The 19,463-nt window shown below is 49.0% G+C and overlaps 1 protein-coding gene across 4 annotated transcripts in view; it reads left to right on the forward strand.

Annotated features, from left to right (window-relative positions):
* Positions 1–624: 624 nt before the first annotated feature.
* Positions 625–19,463, forward strand: part of LOC129702089 (clathrin light chain A-like) — a 77,369-nt gene continuing 58,530 nt past the window's right edge. For 2 of the 4 annotated variants that reach the window (XM_055643646.1, XM_055643665.1), the window contains exon 1: positions 625–821. In XM_055643646.1, the coding sequence (XP_055499621.1) occupies positions 734–821 (88 nt within the window). In that variant the 5' untranslated portion in view covers positions 625–733. The remainder of the gene's footprint in view (positions 822–19,463) is intronic. The other 2 variants (XM_055643637.1, XM_055643655.1) reach the window with 1 other exon arrangement.

Genomic DNA, 19,463 nt, shown 5'->3' on the forward strand with positions numbered 1-19,463 from the left:
GGAAGGAAATTAGAAATTTATTTAGTCAGAGGGTGGTGAATCTGTGGAATTCTTTGCTGTAGAGGCCAAGTCAATTGATATTTTTAAGGCAGAGGTAAGTAGGTTTTGATTAGTACAGCGGTTATGGGTAGAATGCAGGAGGGAAAGATAAATCAGCCATGATTGAATGGCGGAGTAGACTAGATGGGCCGAATGCTTCAATTCTAGTCCTATCAATTATTAACATGCTTTGGATCTTTACCAGATTTTGGGGCTAATAGACCACCTTGGCCTGAGCTGTTGGGGGAGCGGAGTACACGGAGTTGGGGTACACAGAGATGGGCTCGGCTGGGTGGGGGTTGAGCTTGAGGGGGAGCGGGGGGAGAGATTGGAGGGGGGGGGAGAGATTTGGGGGGGGGGGGGGTTGTGGGGGGAGACGGAGGGGGGGGGTGTGGTTAGAGGTTGCGGAAGGAGGGGAGATACGAGGGGGGGAGGGGAAAGCGCAGCGCGGGGAGAGGAAATGAGATGGGAGTGGGGATTTCGGTGGGTGGTGGCGGATTGCAGACGGGGTGCGGATGATGAACCGGGCTGTGTTGGGGCCGCCCGCTCCAGGTGTGGCGGTGGCGTGGTGGGGTGGGACGGGATGGGGCAGGCGACGCCGGCCACCCCCGCTCCGCTCCGTTACGCTGATGATTCGCGGCGGGATTAGCGCAGCCTCGGCCCGCCCTCCGCCTCCGCCATCCCGCCCGGCGACATGGAGGATGTGACCGGCACCTCGCCGCTGCACGACAGTCCACCAGAAGCAGAGCACGTACCCGAGCCGCTGCCCCCCGCCGGACCAGGTGAGTGAGGCTTCCACAGAGTGACAGACCCCATCCCTCCCTCGTCCCGGCCACACCGAGCGGCGCAGCATCTGGCTGGCGGGTGGGGGCGAGGATGCGGGTCCCGGCCGCGGACATACACCCCCCCCCCCCGCCCCCAGACCTGGACATCCCTCCCCGGGACTCGAGCGCCGCTGACCGGCTCCGGAGCTGCGCCTTGCCCGTGGACGCTCCGCCGCACCGGCTGCCCCAGGCCCGCGGTAAAGCCGAGGCTCATCTGATAAGCTGGGATGGCCCCGGGATCCAGCGCTAACACTGGGCTGCCGCTTGTAACGGCGGCAGCTCCGGGGTTGTGGACCGCGGCGAGAGCCACTTACTGAATTACATGGCCGGGGATGTTTTATCTGTAAATATCCCCCAATCCAGTATTACTGATCAGTAATTCATTGTGCTTTTCTACATTTATCTGCGTGTTGACGTGGACGTAAAGCTGCCGCTGCAAATGACAATGAACACTCCCGACTACATCTGACTGAGCTCATTCCAGGGCCCTGGATGTGGTGGACATGTTTACCACCTGTCTCTCACCACCTCCTGAGAAGCATTGGGTGGGATTTTACTGAGGTGATGGTTGTTGGTGGGGTTATCCACATAATGCCACTGATTATTACTGATCTTTTATTGCCGTTCATATATTTCTGATTAAAGTCTGTCTGTGTCTCACACAAGAGGAAGGAGAAAGAGCATTGATCACAGCAAGAAGGCACGAGTGGGGAATGGAAATACTACTGTAATGAGAGGGGACAGTTTACTTTAGGGAGACAAGGAACTTCAGCAAAGCACAAAAGTGCTGGAAAAACCTCTGGGTTAGGCAGCATCGGTGGACGAATGGACAGATAACGTTTTATGTCCAGACCTTTCTTCAGACTGGGGATGATAATTCACGGCATGAGTCCTGGCAGCCCAGATGAGAAGAAGGTAAGGAGATTCAGGTTTATTATTGTCACATGTACCAAGGTACAGTGAAAAGCTTTGATATCTGATCCAAACCGATCAGATATACTATACATAAATACAATCAAACCAAACACAAGTAACCATAGGTAGAGCAAAGGGGAAGATACAGAGTGCAGAATATAGTTCTCAGCATTGTAGCGCATCAGTTCCATAGACAAAGTCCAATGTCCACAATGGGGTAGAGGTGAATTGGACAGTACCCTAGCTTATGGGCCATTCAGAAGCCTGATAACAGAGGGGAAGAAGCTGTTCCTGAGTCTGCTGGTGCACGCTTTCAAGCTTCTGTACCGGGCGGGAGCGGGAGATGCAGGAATGACCGGGTTGGGACTAGTCTAATTATTTGGCTGCTTTCCCGAGGCAGCATGAAGTGTAGGTAGAGTCAATGGTGTCTGTTTGATGGACTGGGCTACATCCACAACTCTCTACAATTTCTTGAGGTTTTGGGCAGAGCTGTTTCCAAACCCAGCTGTCATGCAACCCGACAGTATGCTTTCCACGATACTTTTGTAGAATTTTGTATTGGAGACATGCAGAACTTCCTCAGGAAGTGGAGGCATTGGTGTGGCCTCTTGGTCTATGAAAGATCATTGGTAATATTAACGCCAAGGAACTTGAAGCTCTCAACCAATTCCACTTTGGCACCACTGATTCTGATTGGGGCATGACCTGCACCATGCTTCCTGCTTCCAATAACTAGCATCTTCATCTTGCTGACATTGGAGGAGATGTTATTGTCATGACACCATGTTACTAAATTCTCTAGCTCCTTCCTGTACTCTGCCTCATCATTGATTGTGATCTGGGAGTATAGTAGGGGACTGAGAATGCATCGTTGCAGGATACTGGTTTTGAGAGTTATTGTGGAGGTGGTATCCTCAACTGTTTGTAGTCTGGGTCAGAAGGTTGGGAATCTAGTGGCCGAGGGTGGAAGCTGATACCTAGGCACAGTAGTTTGGAGATGGATTTGGATGGGATTATGGTGCTGAAGGCGGAACCACAGTTGATAAATAGGAGTCTTTGTTGTCTAGGTGTTCCAGAGATGAGTTTAGGGCCTGGGAGATGTAGTCTGCAGTGGACCTGTCGTGACGGTAAAGTAAACAGCAGAGGATCTCAGCAGGCCACTAGTGAGGTGCCAGATAGCTGAAGATCAGCAAAGATGGGATCTTTATTCAAGAAGGGCAGCAAGCATAAGGCAGGTCATTGAGACCAATGTAGGAGGTAGCAATTTATTGCAACAGTTTAGTTTGGTTAAATCTTTTGTAGCATGTTCCGAGGGACAGGATTGGTGTACACTTGGAAAGGCAGGAATTGTCCCCATGGTTTGGGTCTGTAGAGATCTTGTTTGGCCAATTTAATTTGATTTTTCAAAGTGTTAATAAAATTAAATTGAGTGCAGCACGCATTTGATAATATAAAAGGCAATGAAACACGGGAACACGATACAATGGTCATACCGAAAATGACGCCATGTCTTCTGTCTGCATGTGATCCATATCGCACTATTCCCTGCAAATCCATATGTCCATTTATTTCTTAAACACCACTATCATATTTGCCGCCACCACCACCACCCCAGGCAGCGTGTTGCAGGCACTCACCGTCCTCTGTGTAAAATACTTGCCCTGCACATATTTAAACTTTGCCCTCTCACATTAAAGCTGTGTTCTCTTGTCTTTGAGTTTCACCTGGGAAAAAGGTTCTGACCATCTACCATTTCTGTGCCTCACAATTTTATGAACCTTTATCAGCTCTCCCCTCAACACCTGACATTCCGGAGAAATCAATACAAGTTTATACAATTTCACTTTACAGCTGATACTCTAATCCTGGTAGCATCCTGGATGAACCTCCAAGTTCCACATCCTTCCTGTACTGGGGGGGATCAGAACTGCATGAAATACTCCAAATACATCCTAGCTAATGTCATATAAAGGTGCCATATTTATTTGCCTCTGTACTCCGCAATTTGAGATTTGTAATAGAAAAAAAAATCACATGTGGTTAAAATGCACATTGTCAGATTTTAATAAAAGGCCATTTTTATACATTTTGGTTTCACCATGTAGAAATTACAGCTGTGTTTATACATAGTCCCCCACTTCAGGGCACCATAATGTTTGGGACACAGCGATGTCATGTAAATTAAAGTAGTCATGTTTAGAATTTTGTTGCATATCCTTTGCATGCAATGACTGCTTGAAGTCTGTGATTCGTGGACATCACCAGTTATCTGGTGATGCTCTTCCAGGACTGTATTGCAGCCATCTTTAGCTTATGCTTGTTTTGGGGGCTTGTCCGCTTCAGTTTTCTCTTCAGCATATAAAAGACATGCTCAATTGGGTTCAGATCGGGTGATTGATGGCCACTCAAGGATTGACCATATTCTAGCTTTAAAAAACTCCATTGTTGCTTTAGCAATGTTTGGGATCATTGTCTCGCTGTAGAATGAACCGCCGGCCAAATAATAACTCATTTGACGTTAATTGACACAACTTTGGTCCTCATGTTGGTAAATAGTTATAAAAGTTTCCAAAGATGATGGAAAGACTGGAAGAAAGACTAAGTGTTGAGAGCGCTCTTACACCTGCATTAAGGAGGCAATTAAACACACCTGAGCAATTACTTGCATCTGCGAAGCCATGTGTCCCAAACATTATGGTGCCCTGAAATGGGGGGCGGACTATGTATGAACACAGCTGTGGTTATACATGGTGAAACCAAAATGCATTAAAATACTTTTTAATAAAATCTGACAATGTGCAGTTTAGCCACATGTGATTTTTTGATTACAAATCTCAAATTGTGGAGTACAGAGGCAAATAAATAAATGATGGGTCTTCGTCCCAAACATTATGGACACTCTCTCCTTGGATTTCACCTCGCAAAGTGTAACACCTGAGACTTGCTCGGGTTAAATTCCACCTACCACTTCACTGGCCATTCCTATAGCTGATCTATATACCACTCTATCTTTTGACAGCCTTCCTCACTGTCCATGTTAGTATTATTTAAAAGCTTACTAACCAACCCATCTACATTTAAGGCCTGAACATCGAATTCTCCCAATTTTGTTAGTCCTTGCTGTCTCCTCCCCTTCCTCAACCCCCCTGCTGTCTCCTCCCATCCCCCAGCCTTCGGGCTCCTCCTGCTTTTCCCTTTCTTGTCCCCACCCACCCCCGCCCCCGATCAGTCTGAAGAAGGGTTTCGGCCCGAAACGTTGCCTATTTCCTTCGCTCCATAGATGCTGCTGCACCCGCTGAGTTTCTCCAGCTTTTTTGTGTAACCTACATTTAAGGCCCAGTAGTTTATATAGACTGTATTTAGCAGGCACTATCATAAGTGACATTTGGACAGGTACATGGATAGGATAGGTTTACAGTAATATGGGCCAAACGCAGGCAGGTAGGACTAGTGTCGAGGAGGCATGTAGGCCGGCATGGGCAAGTTGGGCTGAAGGGCCTGTTTCCACACTGTATGACTAGGTGTGTATATGTGCCTCAGTGTACATTTCTGGGCCCATTACTGTTTGTCATCTATATCAATGATTTGGATGAGAACACATGGCAAGATTAGCAAATTTGATGATGAAGTGGGTGGTTTTTCAGATGGTGAAGATGGTTGTGAAAGATTGCAGCAGGATCTTGATCGATTGGCCAGGTGGGCTGAGGAATGGTTGATGGAATTTAATACTGAAAAATGTAAGGTGTTACGTTTTGTGAAGTCTAACGTGGGCAGGACCTACACAGTGAATGGTAGGCCTCTGGGGGTTGTTGTAGAGCAGAGGCTTCTAGGAGTGCAGGTGCACGGTTGTGTCTCAGGTGGATAAGGTATTCAAAAAGGCGTTTGCCCACATTGGCCTTTATCAGTTAGAGTATTGAGTATAATCAGGTTGGTGGGGGCGCTGACAGACGGCTGCCCTGCCAGCAGCCTGTTCGTTATTTCTCCTTTTGTTGTTTTTTTTTAGTGTGTCCAAATGTGTTTTAATGTCTCTTGGTGTGTTTTGTGTGGGGGGTGGTGAGCGGGGGTAAGGGGGGAACCGCTTTCGGTCGCCTCCTCCATGGAGAGGCGACTTTTTCCATGTTGCTTCCCTCGCGGCCTAACACCATGGATTGGTGCGGCATTTCCCAGAGTTTCAGCAGCGGACGCAGCGTGGACTTTACATTGCGGAGCGGGCGAGCCCTCGCCGGGGTCGTCAGAAGGGAGTGCTCCGATCGCTGGCCCGCGGACTGTGCAGCCTGAAGCCACGGGAGCTTCTAGCCGTGGGCGCAGCGTGGACTTACCATCTGGAGCGGGATCCCTCGTCAGAGATCCACGGAGAAATGCTCCGACCGCCAGCCAGCGGCCTACAACATCCTGAAGCCGCTGTCTCCGGTAGGGAAGCGCCGATTCGGGACTTACTGTCCCGCCGAGAGGGCCTGTACATCCGGCCGCCCGCAGTGGCGACTGCAGAGGTTTATGGCCCCAACCACAGGGGAACAATGGAGGAGGACTGACTACTTTGTGCCTTCCACCACAGTGAAGAATGCTGAACACACTATGGGAACTACACTCTCCCCCCTTCAGGAACTATACATCAGAAGGTGCAGATCCAGAGCCAGCAACATTATGGGGGACCCCTTCCACCCCAGCAACGGACTGTCCCAGCTGCTACGGTCAGGCAAACACCTCCGTTGCCATGCTGGGAAAACAGAGAGGATGAGAAGGAGTTTCTTCTTCCCAGAGGCCATTGGGACTGTAAACTCCTATCTCACCAGGGACTAATTTACTGTACCAATTTAGTGTTGCGTGGTGTCTTTTTTAAATTGCTGTTTTTTTGCTATTTTTTCTTTTTTTACCCACAAATTGGTAATTACTGATTCTGTTCCATTCAGTTTTGTAGTTTTTTTGCACAATCCACAAGCATTGCCACTTTTCATTTCACTGCACATCTCATATGCGAATGTGACGAATAAACTTAGAAACAAAGAAACATAGAAAATAGGTGCAGGAGGAGGCCATTCGGCCCTTCGAGATCATTGTGATCATGGCTGATCGTCCCCTATCAATAACCCGTGCCTGCCTTCTCCCCATATCCATTGACTCCACTGGCCCCTAGAGCTCTATCAAACTCTCTCTTAAATCCATCCAGTGACTTGGCATCCCCTGCCCTCTGTGGCAGGGAATTCCATAAATTCACAATTCTCTGGGTGAAAAAGTTTTTTCTCACCTCAGTCTTAAATGACCATATAACCATGTAACAATTACAGCACGGAAACAGGCCATCTCGGCCCTACAAGTCCGTGCCGAACAATTATTTTCCCTTAGTCCCACCTGCCTGCACTCATACCATAACCCTCCATTCCCTTCTCATCCATATGCCTATCCAATTTATTTTTAAATGATACCAACGAACCTGCCTCCACCACTTCCACTGGAAGCTCATTCCACACCGCTACCACTCTCTGAGTAAAGAAGTTCCCCCTCATGCTACCCCTAAACTTCTGTCCCTTAATTCTGAAGTCATTTCCTCTTGTTTGAATCTTCCCTATTCTCAAAGGGAAAAGCTTGTCCACATCAACTCTGTCTATCCCTCTCATCATTTTAAAGACCTCTATCAAGTCCCCCCTTAACGTTTTGTGCTCCAGAGAATAAAGACCTAACTTAGTCAACCTTTCTCTGTAACTTAGTTGTTGAAATCCAGGCAACATTCTAGTAAATCTCCCCTGTACTCTCTCTAGTTTGTTGACATCCTTCCTATAATTGGGCGACCAAAATTGTACACCATACTCCATATTTTGTCTCACCAATGCCTTGTACAATTTTAACATTACATCTCAGCTTCTTTACTCAATGCTCTGATTTATAAAGGCAAGCATACCGAAAGCTTTCTTTACCACCCTGTCCATATGAGATTCCACCTTCAAGGAACTATGCACGGTTATTCCCAGATCCCTCTGTTCAACTGTATTCTTCAATTCCCTACCATTTACCATGTACATCCTATTTTGATTTGTCCTGCCAAGGTGTAGCACCTCACATTTATCAGCATTAAACTCCATCTGCCATCTTTCAGCCCATTCTTCCAAATGACCTAAATCACTCTGTAGACTTTGGAAATCCTCTTCATTATCCACAACACCCCCTATCTTGGTATCATCTGCATACTTACTAATCCAATTTACCACACCTTCATCCAGATCATTGATGTACATGACAAACAACAAAAGGACCCAACACAGATGCCTGGCACCCCACTAGTCACCTGCCTCCAACCCGACAAACAGCCATCCACCATTACCCTCTGGCGTCTCCCATTCAGCCACTGTTGAATCCATCTTGCTACTCCTGCATTTATACCAAACAGTTGAACCTTCTTAACCAACCTTCCATGAGGAACCTTGTCAAAGGCCTTACTAAAGTCCATATAGACAACATCCACTGCTTTACCCTCGTCAATTTCCCTAGTAACCTCTTCAAAAAATTCAAGAAGATTAGTCAAACATGACCTTCCAGGCACAAATCCATGTTGACTGTTCCTAATCAGACCCTGTTTATATTATCTCTAAGTATCTTTTCCATTAATTTGCCCACCACTGAAGTCAAACTAACAGGTCTATAATTGCTAGGTTTACTCTTAGAACCCTTTTTAAACAATGGAACAACATGCGCAGTACGCCAATCCTCGGGGACTATTCCCGTTTCTAATGACATTTGAAATATTTCTATCATAGCCGCGGCTATTTCTACACTAACTTCCCTCAATGTCCTAGGGAATATCCTGTCAGGACCTGGAGACTTATCCACTTTTATATTTTTCAAAAGTGTCAGTACTTCTTTTACTGTGAAACTCATAGTATCCATAGCTAATCTACTAGTTTCCCTTACCTCACATAATTAAATATCCTTCTCCTTGGTGAATACCAAAGAAAAGAAATTGTTCAATATCTCCCCCATCTCTTTTGGCTCTGCAGATAGCTGTCCACTCTGTCTCTCCAATGGACCAATTTTATCCCTTGTTATCCTTTTGCTATTAATATAGCTGTAGAAACCCTTTGGATTTACTTTCATCTTACATGCCAAAGCAACCTCATATCTTCTTTTAGCTTTTCTAATTTATTTCTTAAGATTCTTTTTACATTCCTTTACTCCTCAAGCACCTCATTTACTTCATGCTGCCTATAATTATTGTAGATCTCCTTCTTTTTCCGAACAAGATGTCCAATTTCCCTTGAAAACCAGGGCTCTTTCCAATTTTTACTGTTTCCTTTCAACCGAACAGGAACATAAAGATTCTGTACTCTTAAAATTTCCCCTTTAAATGTCCTCCATTTCTCTTCTACATCTTTCCCATAAAACAAAATGTCCCAGTTCACTCCTTTTAAATCATTTCGCATCTCATCAAAGTTAGCCTTTCTCCAATCAAAAATCTCAACCCTAGGTCCAGTTCTGACCCTCTCCATAATTATATTGAAACTAATGGTATTGTGATCACTGGATATATATAGTGATAAGGTGAAGGGGAAAATATTTTATAGGAATTTGCGGAGTAACGTTTGCACACAAAGGGTGGTGGGTGCATGGAACAAGCTGCCAGAGGAGGTAGTTGTGGCAGGGTCTATCCCACCAATTAAGAAGCAGTGGGAGTAATACGCATCAGTAATCCACCAAAATGCTCATCAGACGGCATAATGGGGAAGCAGCTGGAGATGTCGGATGTGAGGAGGGTTGTGAGTGGGGGGGGGGGGGGGGGGGGGGGGGGGGGGGGGAGAAAGAGTAATGCCTCCAGCGCCTTCAAGGTCGGCTGCAGGAGGTGCCCCTGGGACACAAAGATGGCTGGGCAAGGAGAAGAGAGGGATGTCAGTTCGTGGGAACTGCTCCAATACAGCGAGCGTGAGAGCCAACCAGACTTTGGAGTTTAAATAAACGTGCCAAAACATGGTGGCATCTGCATGTGTAATATATGCAAAAGGAATGTCACAGTGTAAGTGCATATGTGACAAATAACGCCCTATTGAACCAGTGAACCTGTTTACGTGGCCCTGTGGAAGGCCATTGCTGAAAGGCCAGGTGGGAGACTGGTCCAAGAGGTTAAACCCAGGCATCCAGGACAAGTTGGTAAAATGGATCCAAATATGGCTGGGTGACAGCTGCTTGTGAGCTTGGACTAAACAGTGGTCAGTGGTCTACACAGTAATCAATAATCCCATTTATAGATGATACAATGGTGGCGTATTGATAAACAGGTATTAGGTTACAGGATAATGTTGATCAGTCTGAAGGAGGGACTGACCCAAAACATTATCTGTCCATTTCCCTCCACAGATGCTGCTTGACCACTGAGTTTACATAGAAGAGAACACCATAGGTGCAGGCCTGTTGGCCCACAATGATTGGGCCGAACATGATGCCAAGTTAAACTAGCCTCAGCGGCCTTCAATTTATTATTCTTATTGCACTATTATTGTTTGTTTTTGAGAATGTGTGTGTGTATACACACACACACACACACACACACACACACACACACACACACACACACACACAACACAACACACACACACACACACACACACACACACACACACACACACACACACACACACACACACACACACACACACACACACACACACACACACACACACACACACACATATATATATATACACACATATATGTATATCTATATATTAAAACTCTGTGTGTGTGTGTGTCTTGTGGGTGTATCAAATTCCATTTTCAGATATTTTTTCAGATTAGATTTTTGGCCTTTGGTTCCTTTGTCTGCAAAAATCGCACCCAGGAACTCCGAGATTTTTTCCATTTCGGTAGAGATTTCACTTTTACATTCACTAATCCACTCATTAAATTTAGTCGTGTTTATGTACACATTTTTAATAAAATCCTTCCCCCCCCCCCCCCCCAAAATTTCAAAATGTTAAAAAATAACAGCTCTCACCCATAGAATGTTGGTGAACGTTCCATCGTGTGATGTCACAATGCCCAATGATCACAGATGTCCAATCGGAATGGATCATTTACATATGCCTTTGCTCCTGCCACAGCCCCGCCCCACCGCCTGATGTTGCAGCAGGTTCCATTGTGTGATGTCGCAATGCCATCCCTCACAGATGTCCAATCGGCATGGATCTCATTTACATATCCCTTTGCACTAGCCCCAGCCCCCCCCTGCAGCCTGTGTCGAAGCGCGTGATCACGTGTGTGGGAATAGAGAAAGAGGATTGGGGGTGATGGGGAATAGATGGACTGCCCCTACTCCTCCCACTCTCCCTCCCCACTCTTTCCCCTCTCTCTCCCTCCACCCCTCTCCTCTCCCAACACACTCTTCCCCTCCCGCCCCAAGCCCATCTCCTTCCTCCCCCATCCCTCCCCCCTCCGCCACACCTCTCTCCCCCTCCCCATCCCTCTATCCTGCCCCTCTCCCACCCCTCTCTCCTCCCCCCTCTCCCTCTCCTCCCCCCTCTCCCTCTCTTCCCCCCTCCTCCTCCCACCCCATCCCTCTCTTCCCCCGCCCCCTCCCCCTATCCCTCTTCCACCACTCCCCCCTACACCTCTCCCCACCCTCCCCACTTCCACTTCTCTCCCCCCTTCCCCCCACCCTCTCCCTCCCCCACCCTCTCCTCCCCTCCCTCACTCTCCTCCCCCACCCCCTTCCCCTATCTCCCCCCTCCCCTCTCCCTCACACCTCTCCCCCCCCTCCACACTTTTCCCCTCCCTCCCCACCCTCCACTACCCCCATCTCCCTTTCCCATCCCTCCCCCACACCTCTCTCCCCTCCCTCCTCCCCCTCCCCCTCCCCATCTCCCTCTCCTCATCCCTCTCCCCCTCTCCTCACCCTCCCACCCCCAACCCACTTCCCTCTCCCCCCACCCCCATTCCCTCTCTCCCCCCCACCCCTTCCCCCACCCCTTCCCCCTCCCCACTCTTCCTCCTCCCTCCCCACCCTTCCCCCTCTCTCCCCTACCCCATCTCCCTCCTCCCTCTCTCCCCCCTCCCACCCATCCCCTCTCCCCCACACCCCTCTCCCCCCTCCCCTTCCTTCCTTCTCTCCTCCCCCCCCCCCCCGCCCCCTACCCCTCTGTCCCTCTTCCCACCACTCCCCCTACCCCTCTCCCCCTCCCTCCCACCCTCTCCCCCCCACCTCCCTCCCACCTCTCTCCCTCCCCCACCCTCTCTCCCCCCCACCCCTTTCCCTATCTCCCTCCCCACTCTTTCCCCCCCTCTCTACCCCCACCCCTCTCCCCTCCCTCCCCTACCCCATCTCCCTTCCCGATCCCCCACACATCTCTCCCCCTCCCTCATTCCTCCCCCCCCCCTCTCCCCACACCCCTCCCCCTCTCCTCACCCCTCTCCCTCTCCTCCCCCTCCCCCTCTCTTCCCAACCCCCCCCCCTTCCCTCTTTCCACCCCCCCCCCCCCTACCCCTCTTTCACCACTCCCCCCTACCCCTCTCTCCCCCCCATCCCTCCCCACGCTTCCACTTCTCCCCCCCTCTCCCCCACCCCTCTCCCCACCCTCTCACCCCTCCCCCCCCACCCTCTCTCACCCCCTCCCCCACCCCTCTCTCTCCCCTCTCCCGTTCCCTCCCCCCCTCTCCATCTCCCTCTCTCTCCTCACCCCTCTCCCCCCCTCCCACCCCAACCCCACCCTGTCTTCCCCCCACCCCTTTCCCCAACCCCTCTCTGCCTCTACCACCACTCCCCCTACTAGCAATGTTACAAAATTTTGAGATTTTAAAAATCAAGTCTGCAATTTATCCCATCAGATAAAGCATAACAACAAGTTTAATTTGACACCAAATTTACTTTCATATCTCAAGTATTAAAAAAGTTATGGCCATTTTCTTACTCGGAAATTAGCATCTTGTTCCCTATTGATTTTCAATGGACATTACAAAAAAAGCTGTGATCTTGGATAGTCAAAAGCCCGTAACTTTCTTAAGAATTAAGAGAACTGAATGAAATTTTCACCTATCATAGATTGAAGCATTCTGAAAAAATATAAAACAATCTTACTTGGATGACATGAAATTAAAGCATATAATTAGCTAATTACCTAATTGTAGCTAATTACAAAATTGACCGATGTGACAGAAATGGTAATAAACAACCAGGCTGCCTTGAAAATTCAAAAATGTGATATTCTCAAGATCAGAACTTTAATATTATTGTATAATATGCTGTGTCAGTTATGGATAGGTAAATAAATTACAATTTCTAGCAAAAGACCAAGTCTTTATGGAGAAGATCAGCTGCTAGCTGGTACATTGGCATATCATAATCAGTAGCATCATCATACTCCTCAGACTGCAACAAATAAGCAACTCTGTACACGTTGTTTTTCCTCAATTTTTCAATTTTAGAAAAAAAGGTAGAGATTATAAAGTTAAACGCTAAAACAAATAGTAAATACTAAAAAAGAAAATCATGTTTAATCAAAATTCAATTACTAGATATAAACATCTATCCATTTCTTAAATAACCTAAATGTCCAAAGTTTATTCACAAATAATTCACAATATAACATGATTTTTATATCTAATTTACATTAATTTATAGGCCAAATGGAAGGAATTTAGTGTTCAATTGCTGTAAATAAATGCCCATTTAAATCGGCTTTTCTAGTGGGTTCGTGTGAACGCGCTGGTTTAGAACGTTCACGTTGCGCTGGATTTGTGCCCTCAAATGCCGAGAAAAATACTGCGGGATATAAAAAGCCCAAAATGAACTACTCGCTATAGAAAACTTTATATACAGGGTTATATACACGCCCCATTTAATGTAAAAATAAGGTACATGCCTTTAATTGTTTGCTTTATAAAACCCTGGGGCTGCGAGAGGTTGCGGAGTGAGAGAGTGATTTTAAAACTATTATAACTATTATTCGAGGCCTATAAAACTAATAATACCTTTTGCGACCGGGTCTTGCAGCGATTTTTCGTTAATGATTTACTAGGCTGAACATCTGCGATTAGAACAGCCTAGCAAAAATCGCGTTTTAAACCCGCCCCCTCCAAACAGCGCCCAATTCGCGGACATGGCTTTGGGCAGATTCCCAATGACGATTCAGGTAGGTTTTGTAACATACCCACCCCTACCCCTCTCCCCCTCTTACCCACCCCCCCTCCCTTGGAGGCAGTAGGGAGGGAGAGTGGGGAATGGGGGAGGTGAGGAGGGAGAGTGTGGGAATAGAGGGAGAGGAGTGGGGGTGATAGGGAGTGGGGAATAGATGGACTCCCCCACACCCATCCCTCTCTCACCCCTCCCCAAACCCCTCCCTCCTCCCTTGTAAAGAAGTGTTATCAACACACTGTGACTACTTCTTTTATTCATACTGTGGCATTACAGAGAGCACTAGCTGTACGTGGTCTGTCACGGAAACTAGAGAGCGATATGTGGGTGGGGAGGTTGTAATTATGCTTGTGATATGGGGAGTGGTTAGTAGTGATGAGGTAACTATATTAAGGGTCACATGCATATGTCATCTACATCCTTCCCCTTGGAAATGAAAGGCAAACAAAGTAGTGACAGGGAGACCACGTCTCATGCGCTAGAAATGGTTAAGCAAAATCGCCATAGCGGACAGGCGGCTTGACAACACGTCCCGACTGGGTTCGCATCTCGCCATCTTCCCTCCCTGCAGGAACAAGTGGAGGCAGTACGGCAACAGGTGCAGACGGCTGCACTGGAACAGGTGAGCCGGTCGGGGACGGAGAAGACAAGAGCAGAAGGGCATGAGGGGATGCGGGGCTCGCAGTGGACTGTGGCAGGCGAGGGAGGGTGAACCGGAGGAGGATCGGGCGGAGATAGCTGGGAGGGTAGAGACCGTGGCATGCGAGGAGCGATGGGCCGAGCATCGCCTGGAGGCTGAAATTGCAGCGGGGGAACAACAGGATCTGCGGGTGGTGGTCGCGGCTCGTTGACGAGCCGCAGATGTTGGCGGGACCGGCGATAGATGGTTCCTGCATGGTCGACGAGATAGGACCGAGGCGACCCAGCAGAGGCGACGACAGTTGCGAGCCTGGAGGGACCGGAGGGGGTCTGCATGCGGACAACCTGACCGGGGAAAAGGCGCGGCAGGGGGCGGCAGGACTTGCCATGGGAGCGCTTCTGGACATCGCGCTGAAAGGCAATGCGCTCCTGAACAGCTGCGGGCTGGAGGACAGAGGGAATGAGTGAGCGCTGGGCCACCGGGATCGGGGGTGTGGTAGTGCGAGACATGAGCCGCTGGGCAGGGGAACCCATTGCAGGGTCACAGGATATGTTGCGAAGGTTAAGGAGGGATAGGAAGAAGTCGGAGTGAGACAAGCGACATTGTTCGAGCAAGTTCTTTACACTGCGGACGGCGTGCTCGGCCAGACCGTTGCTCTGTGGGTACTCAGGGCTGCTGGTGAAGTGGCGGAAGTTCCAGCTGGCAGCGAAAGCCCTAAACTCGGAGCTCGTGAATTGGCTGCCGTTGTCCGACTGCAGGCTGGCCGGGGTGGCAAAGGTAGAGAAATGGCGGCGCAGCTTATCGACAACGGCCGAAGAGGTGAGGGAGTGCAGCTGGTCAACCTCGAACCAGTTGGAGTAGGAGTCGACGAGGACCAAGAAGTATTTGCCTCGCCACTCGAAAATGTCAGTGGCAACCGCCATCCAGGGCAGTTCGGGTGCAGCCTGCTGCAGAAGCGGCTGTCGTTGCTGGTGGGGGGGGGGGGGGCGAGACTGTTGCAGGTGGAACACGAGGAGACCCTCTCCCAGATGTATTGAGCCATACCAGGCCAGTAGAACTGGCTCTGGGCATGAGACAAGGTGGCTTCGGCCCCAGGATGACCGCGGTGAGCGGCCTGAAAATAGTGGTCGTGCAGCGCAGCAGGCACAACATCCTTGTGTCCTTTCACTACCACGCCGTCGTGTTGTACTAGTTCATTACGGACCAGGAAGTAGGGCACAGCGCCAGCCGGCAGAGCGGAACGACGGTCAGGCCAGCCCGTCCAAAGACGTGGAGGTTTGTAGATTAATCGGCATCGGTAAGATTGTAAAAATTGTCCCTGGTGTAGGATAGTCCCGCTGAGTTACATAGAAAATAGGTGCAGGAGGAGGCCATTCGGCCCTTCGAGCCTGCAGCGCCATTCATTGTGATCATGGCTGATCGTCCCCAATTAATAACCCGTGCCTACCTTCTCCCCATATCCTTTGACTCCACTAGCCCCTAGAGCTCTATCTAACTCTCTCTTAAATCCATCCAGTGACTTGGCATCCACTGCCCTCTGTGGCAGGGAATTCCACAAATTCACAACTCTCTCGGTGAAAACGTTTTTTCTCACCTCAGTCTTAAATGGCCTCCCCTTTATTCTAAGACTGTGGCCCCTGGTTCTGGACTCTCCCAACATTGGGAACATTTTTCCTACATCTAGCTTGTCCTGTCCTTTTATAATTTTATATGTTTCTATAAGATCTCCCCTCATCTTTCCAAACTCCAGTGAATACAAGCCTGGTCTTTTCAATCTTTCCCCATATGACCGTCCCGCCATCCCAGGGATCAATCTCGTGAACCTACGCTGCACTGCCTCAATCACAAGGATGTCCTTCCTCAAATTAGGAGACCAAAACTGTTCACAATACTCCAGATGTGGTCTTACCAGAGCCCTATACAACTGCAGTTACTTCAACTTTTTGTGTCTACATAGTGTTCAAGAGCCTATTTTTAGACCTGGAGGTGCCAGGTTTCAGGCTCCTGTACCTCCATCCTGATGGTAGCAGCGAGATGAGATGGGAGGCTCTGGTGTTGTGTGTTGGAACTAGGGGCGATCGGCTGCAAATGTTATGCAAATGATAATCGAATGATAAATTGGATAGGTATATGGACAGGAAAGGAAAGGAGGGTTATGGTCTGAGTGCAGGTAGATGGGACTAGGGGAGAATAAGTGTTCGGCACGGACTTGAAGGGCCGAGATGGCCTGTTTCCGTGCTGTAATTGTTATATGGTTATATGGTTTATATGATGGCAGCAAGCTGTTGCAGGGCAGAATCATCGGCAGTGTGCTCGACCAGAGACTTCATCTGCTGTGAAGGGTCAATATTGACATTGAGCACCATCAGGTCAGACATTTCATAGGGGTGGCTATCGGTGGATGTTAGCGGGGCGCGGGATAGCGAGTCGGCCACGAACATGTCTTTGTCTTTTCGGAAAACGACGTTGAAAGTGAAACGCTGGAGCTGCAGCATCATGCGCTGCAGTCGGGATGAGGCAACATGGATCGACTTGTTGACGATGGTGACAAGCGGCTGGTGATCTGTTTCGATGGTGAAAGTGTTGCATAGTATATAGTCCTTGAATTTGGAGCAGGCAAACACCACGGCCAGTAGCTCCTTCTCGATCTGTGCGTAGTGCTGTTCGGCAGGGGTCATGGTACGGGACGCGAAGGAGACTGGCAGTTCCAGGCCGTGTTCTTCTTTATCAAATCCCTCAGGGCTGAGCTCGCTGAGGTCGGGGATGAACTTCCCCAGGTAGTTTACCATGCCCAGGAAACGTTGCAGGCTGGGCATATCAGTAGGTGATGACATCCCGGAGATGGCAGCCATTTTCTGTGGGTCAGGTTTCAGCCCCGAGGCTGTGAATACATGCCCAACATATGTGACCTCCGGGACGCGGAACCGGCACTTCTTGGGGTTCAGTTTCAAGTTGATCTTCCGGGCCCGGTCTAGGACTTGGCGGAGGTTGAAGTCGTGCTCGGCGAAATCCTTTCCGTAGACCAGGATGGCGTCAACGATGATGGCACACGGTAGACCGGCAAACAGTTGCTCCATTGTCCGTTGGAACACCTCGCTGGCAGAGTTGGTTCCGAATGGCATTCGGAGGAACTTAAATCTGCTGAAGGGGGTGCTGAAAGTTGTCAGGTCCGAGGACTGCTCGTCAAGCGGTATCTGCCAAAAGGAGCTCTTGGCATCGAGGACAGAAAAGATTGTGGCCGGACCAACCTGTGCAGCGACATCCTCTACTGTTCTCATGGGGTAGTGCGATCGTTTGATGGCAAGGTTTAGGTCGTTGGGGTTGATGCAAATGCGTATTTCGCTTTTGTCCTTTTTCGCGACAACAACCATGGTGGAGACCTACTTGGTGGGTTCGCTGACCGCCTTTAGGATGCCCATTTTCACCATGCTGTGCAGCGTCAATTCTACTTTGTCCATCATAGAATAGAATAGAATAGAATAGTTTTTTTATTGTCATTGTAACATGGACCATGTACAACGAAATTTAAAATGTCAGCCAGTCAGTGCAGCATTCAAACATTTCTAAAAGCTAACGATACATACACGGTAAAATAATAAAGATAAACAACTAAATAAATATCACGAACACAGCACGCATGCACACCCAACCCTCCATCCTTCTGTCGATTTCACAGTTACCACAGTCCCTTAGTCTGTATCGCCCCTGCGTTCCTTGGCGGCTACATTTAGTGCCTTTATAGCAGTGGGGTAAAAACTGTTTTTGAGTCTGTTTGTCCTTGTCCTTGTAGATCTGTACCGTCTGCCTGACGGCAACAGTTCAAACAGGGAGTGTCCGGGGTGGGAAATGTCCTTTATGATATTCTGGGTTTTTTTGGTGCAGCGGGAACTGTGTAAGTCCTCCAAGGTAAGGAGAGGGCAGCCGACAATCCTCTGGGCGTTGTCAATGGCCCTCTGGAGCGCTTTCCTCTGAGCCGCTGTGCAGCTGGTGTACCACACGCATACACAGTATGATAGTATGCTCTCAATGGAGCACCGATAAAAGGACAGCAGCAGTCTCTGAGTGATGTTGTTCTTCCTGAGCACCCTCAGGAAGTGCAGTCTCTGCTGGACCTTTTTCAGCAGCGCAGTGGTGTTCACGCTCCACGTCAGGTCCTCCTCAATATGGATTCCCAGGAAGCGGAAATCCGCCACATCATGGCGAAGGAAACACGGTGTGGCGCAGGGACCACTGGATCGACCTTGCGGTCGACTACAATCTTGTAGTGGCAGGGCAGCTTGCCCAGCTCGTCATCAAAGCGGTCAGGATATTCAGTCAACGGGTCCATTAGGGCCTGCATCTTGTGGATGTCATGGTGGAAGGAGACCAGGCCCAAGTCCTGGCAAGCTTGGATGCCCAACAGGGTAATGCAGTTGGAATCGAGAAGATAGGAAGAGGCTGAGAGGTTTCCAGTATCTTGCAGCGCAGAGTTGCCTTTCCCACAGGGACAAGTACCCCTCCCCCGTAGGCATGTAAAGTGGAGCGATCAGAAGTAACTTGCTCATTAGACCTAATCTTATTGAAGAGGATTGTTGACATAACATTCGCAACAGCTTCGGTATCAATTTTAGCGGTGAGGGTTGAGTTGTTCACAGTTACACGAACTGAAGGGTCTGTTATCACGGCAGGTGCATCCAACACAGAAAAAATGCTGGACTCCCCCTGAGAGGACCCAGATTCAGACACAGGGAGTTTGTTGGTATGGTACTGGGAACCGAGCTCGCTATCAGTTTGCTCCAAGTTGTTTAACATATGCCTTGGAGCAGCAGGAGGCTTCCCACGGGAACGGCAGGCAGCAGAAAAATGGTTTAGTTTCTTGCAGTAATTGCACGTTTTGCCTAAAGCAGGGCATACGTTGTACTGATGAACGGCAAAGTTACAATTTGGGTACCTTTGC

This window comes from Leucoraja erinacea, chromosome 1 (genome assembly GCF_028641065.1).
Source record: "Leucoraja erinacea ecotype New England chromosome 1, Leri_hhj_1, whole genome shotgun sequence".
Lineage (NCBI taxonomy): Eukaryota > Metazoa > Chordata > Chondrichthyes > Rajiformes > Rajidae > Leucoraja > Leucoraja erinaceus.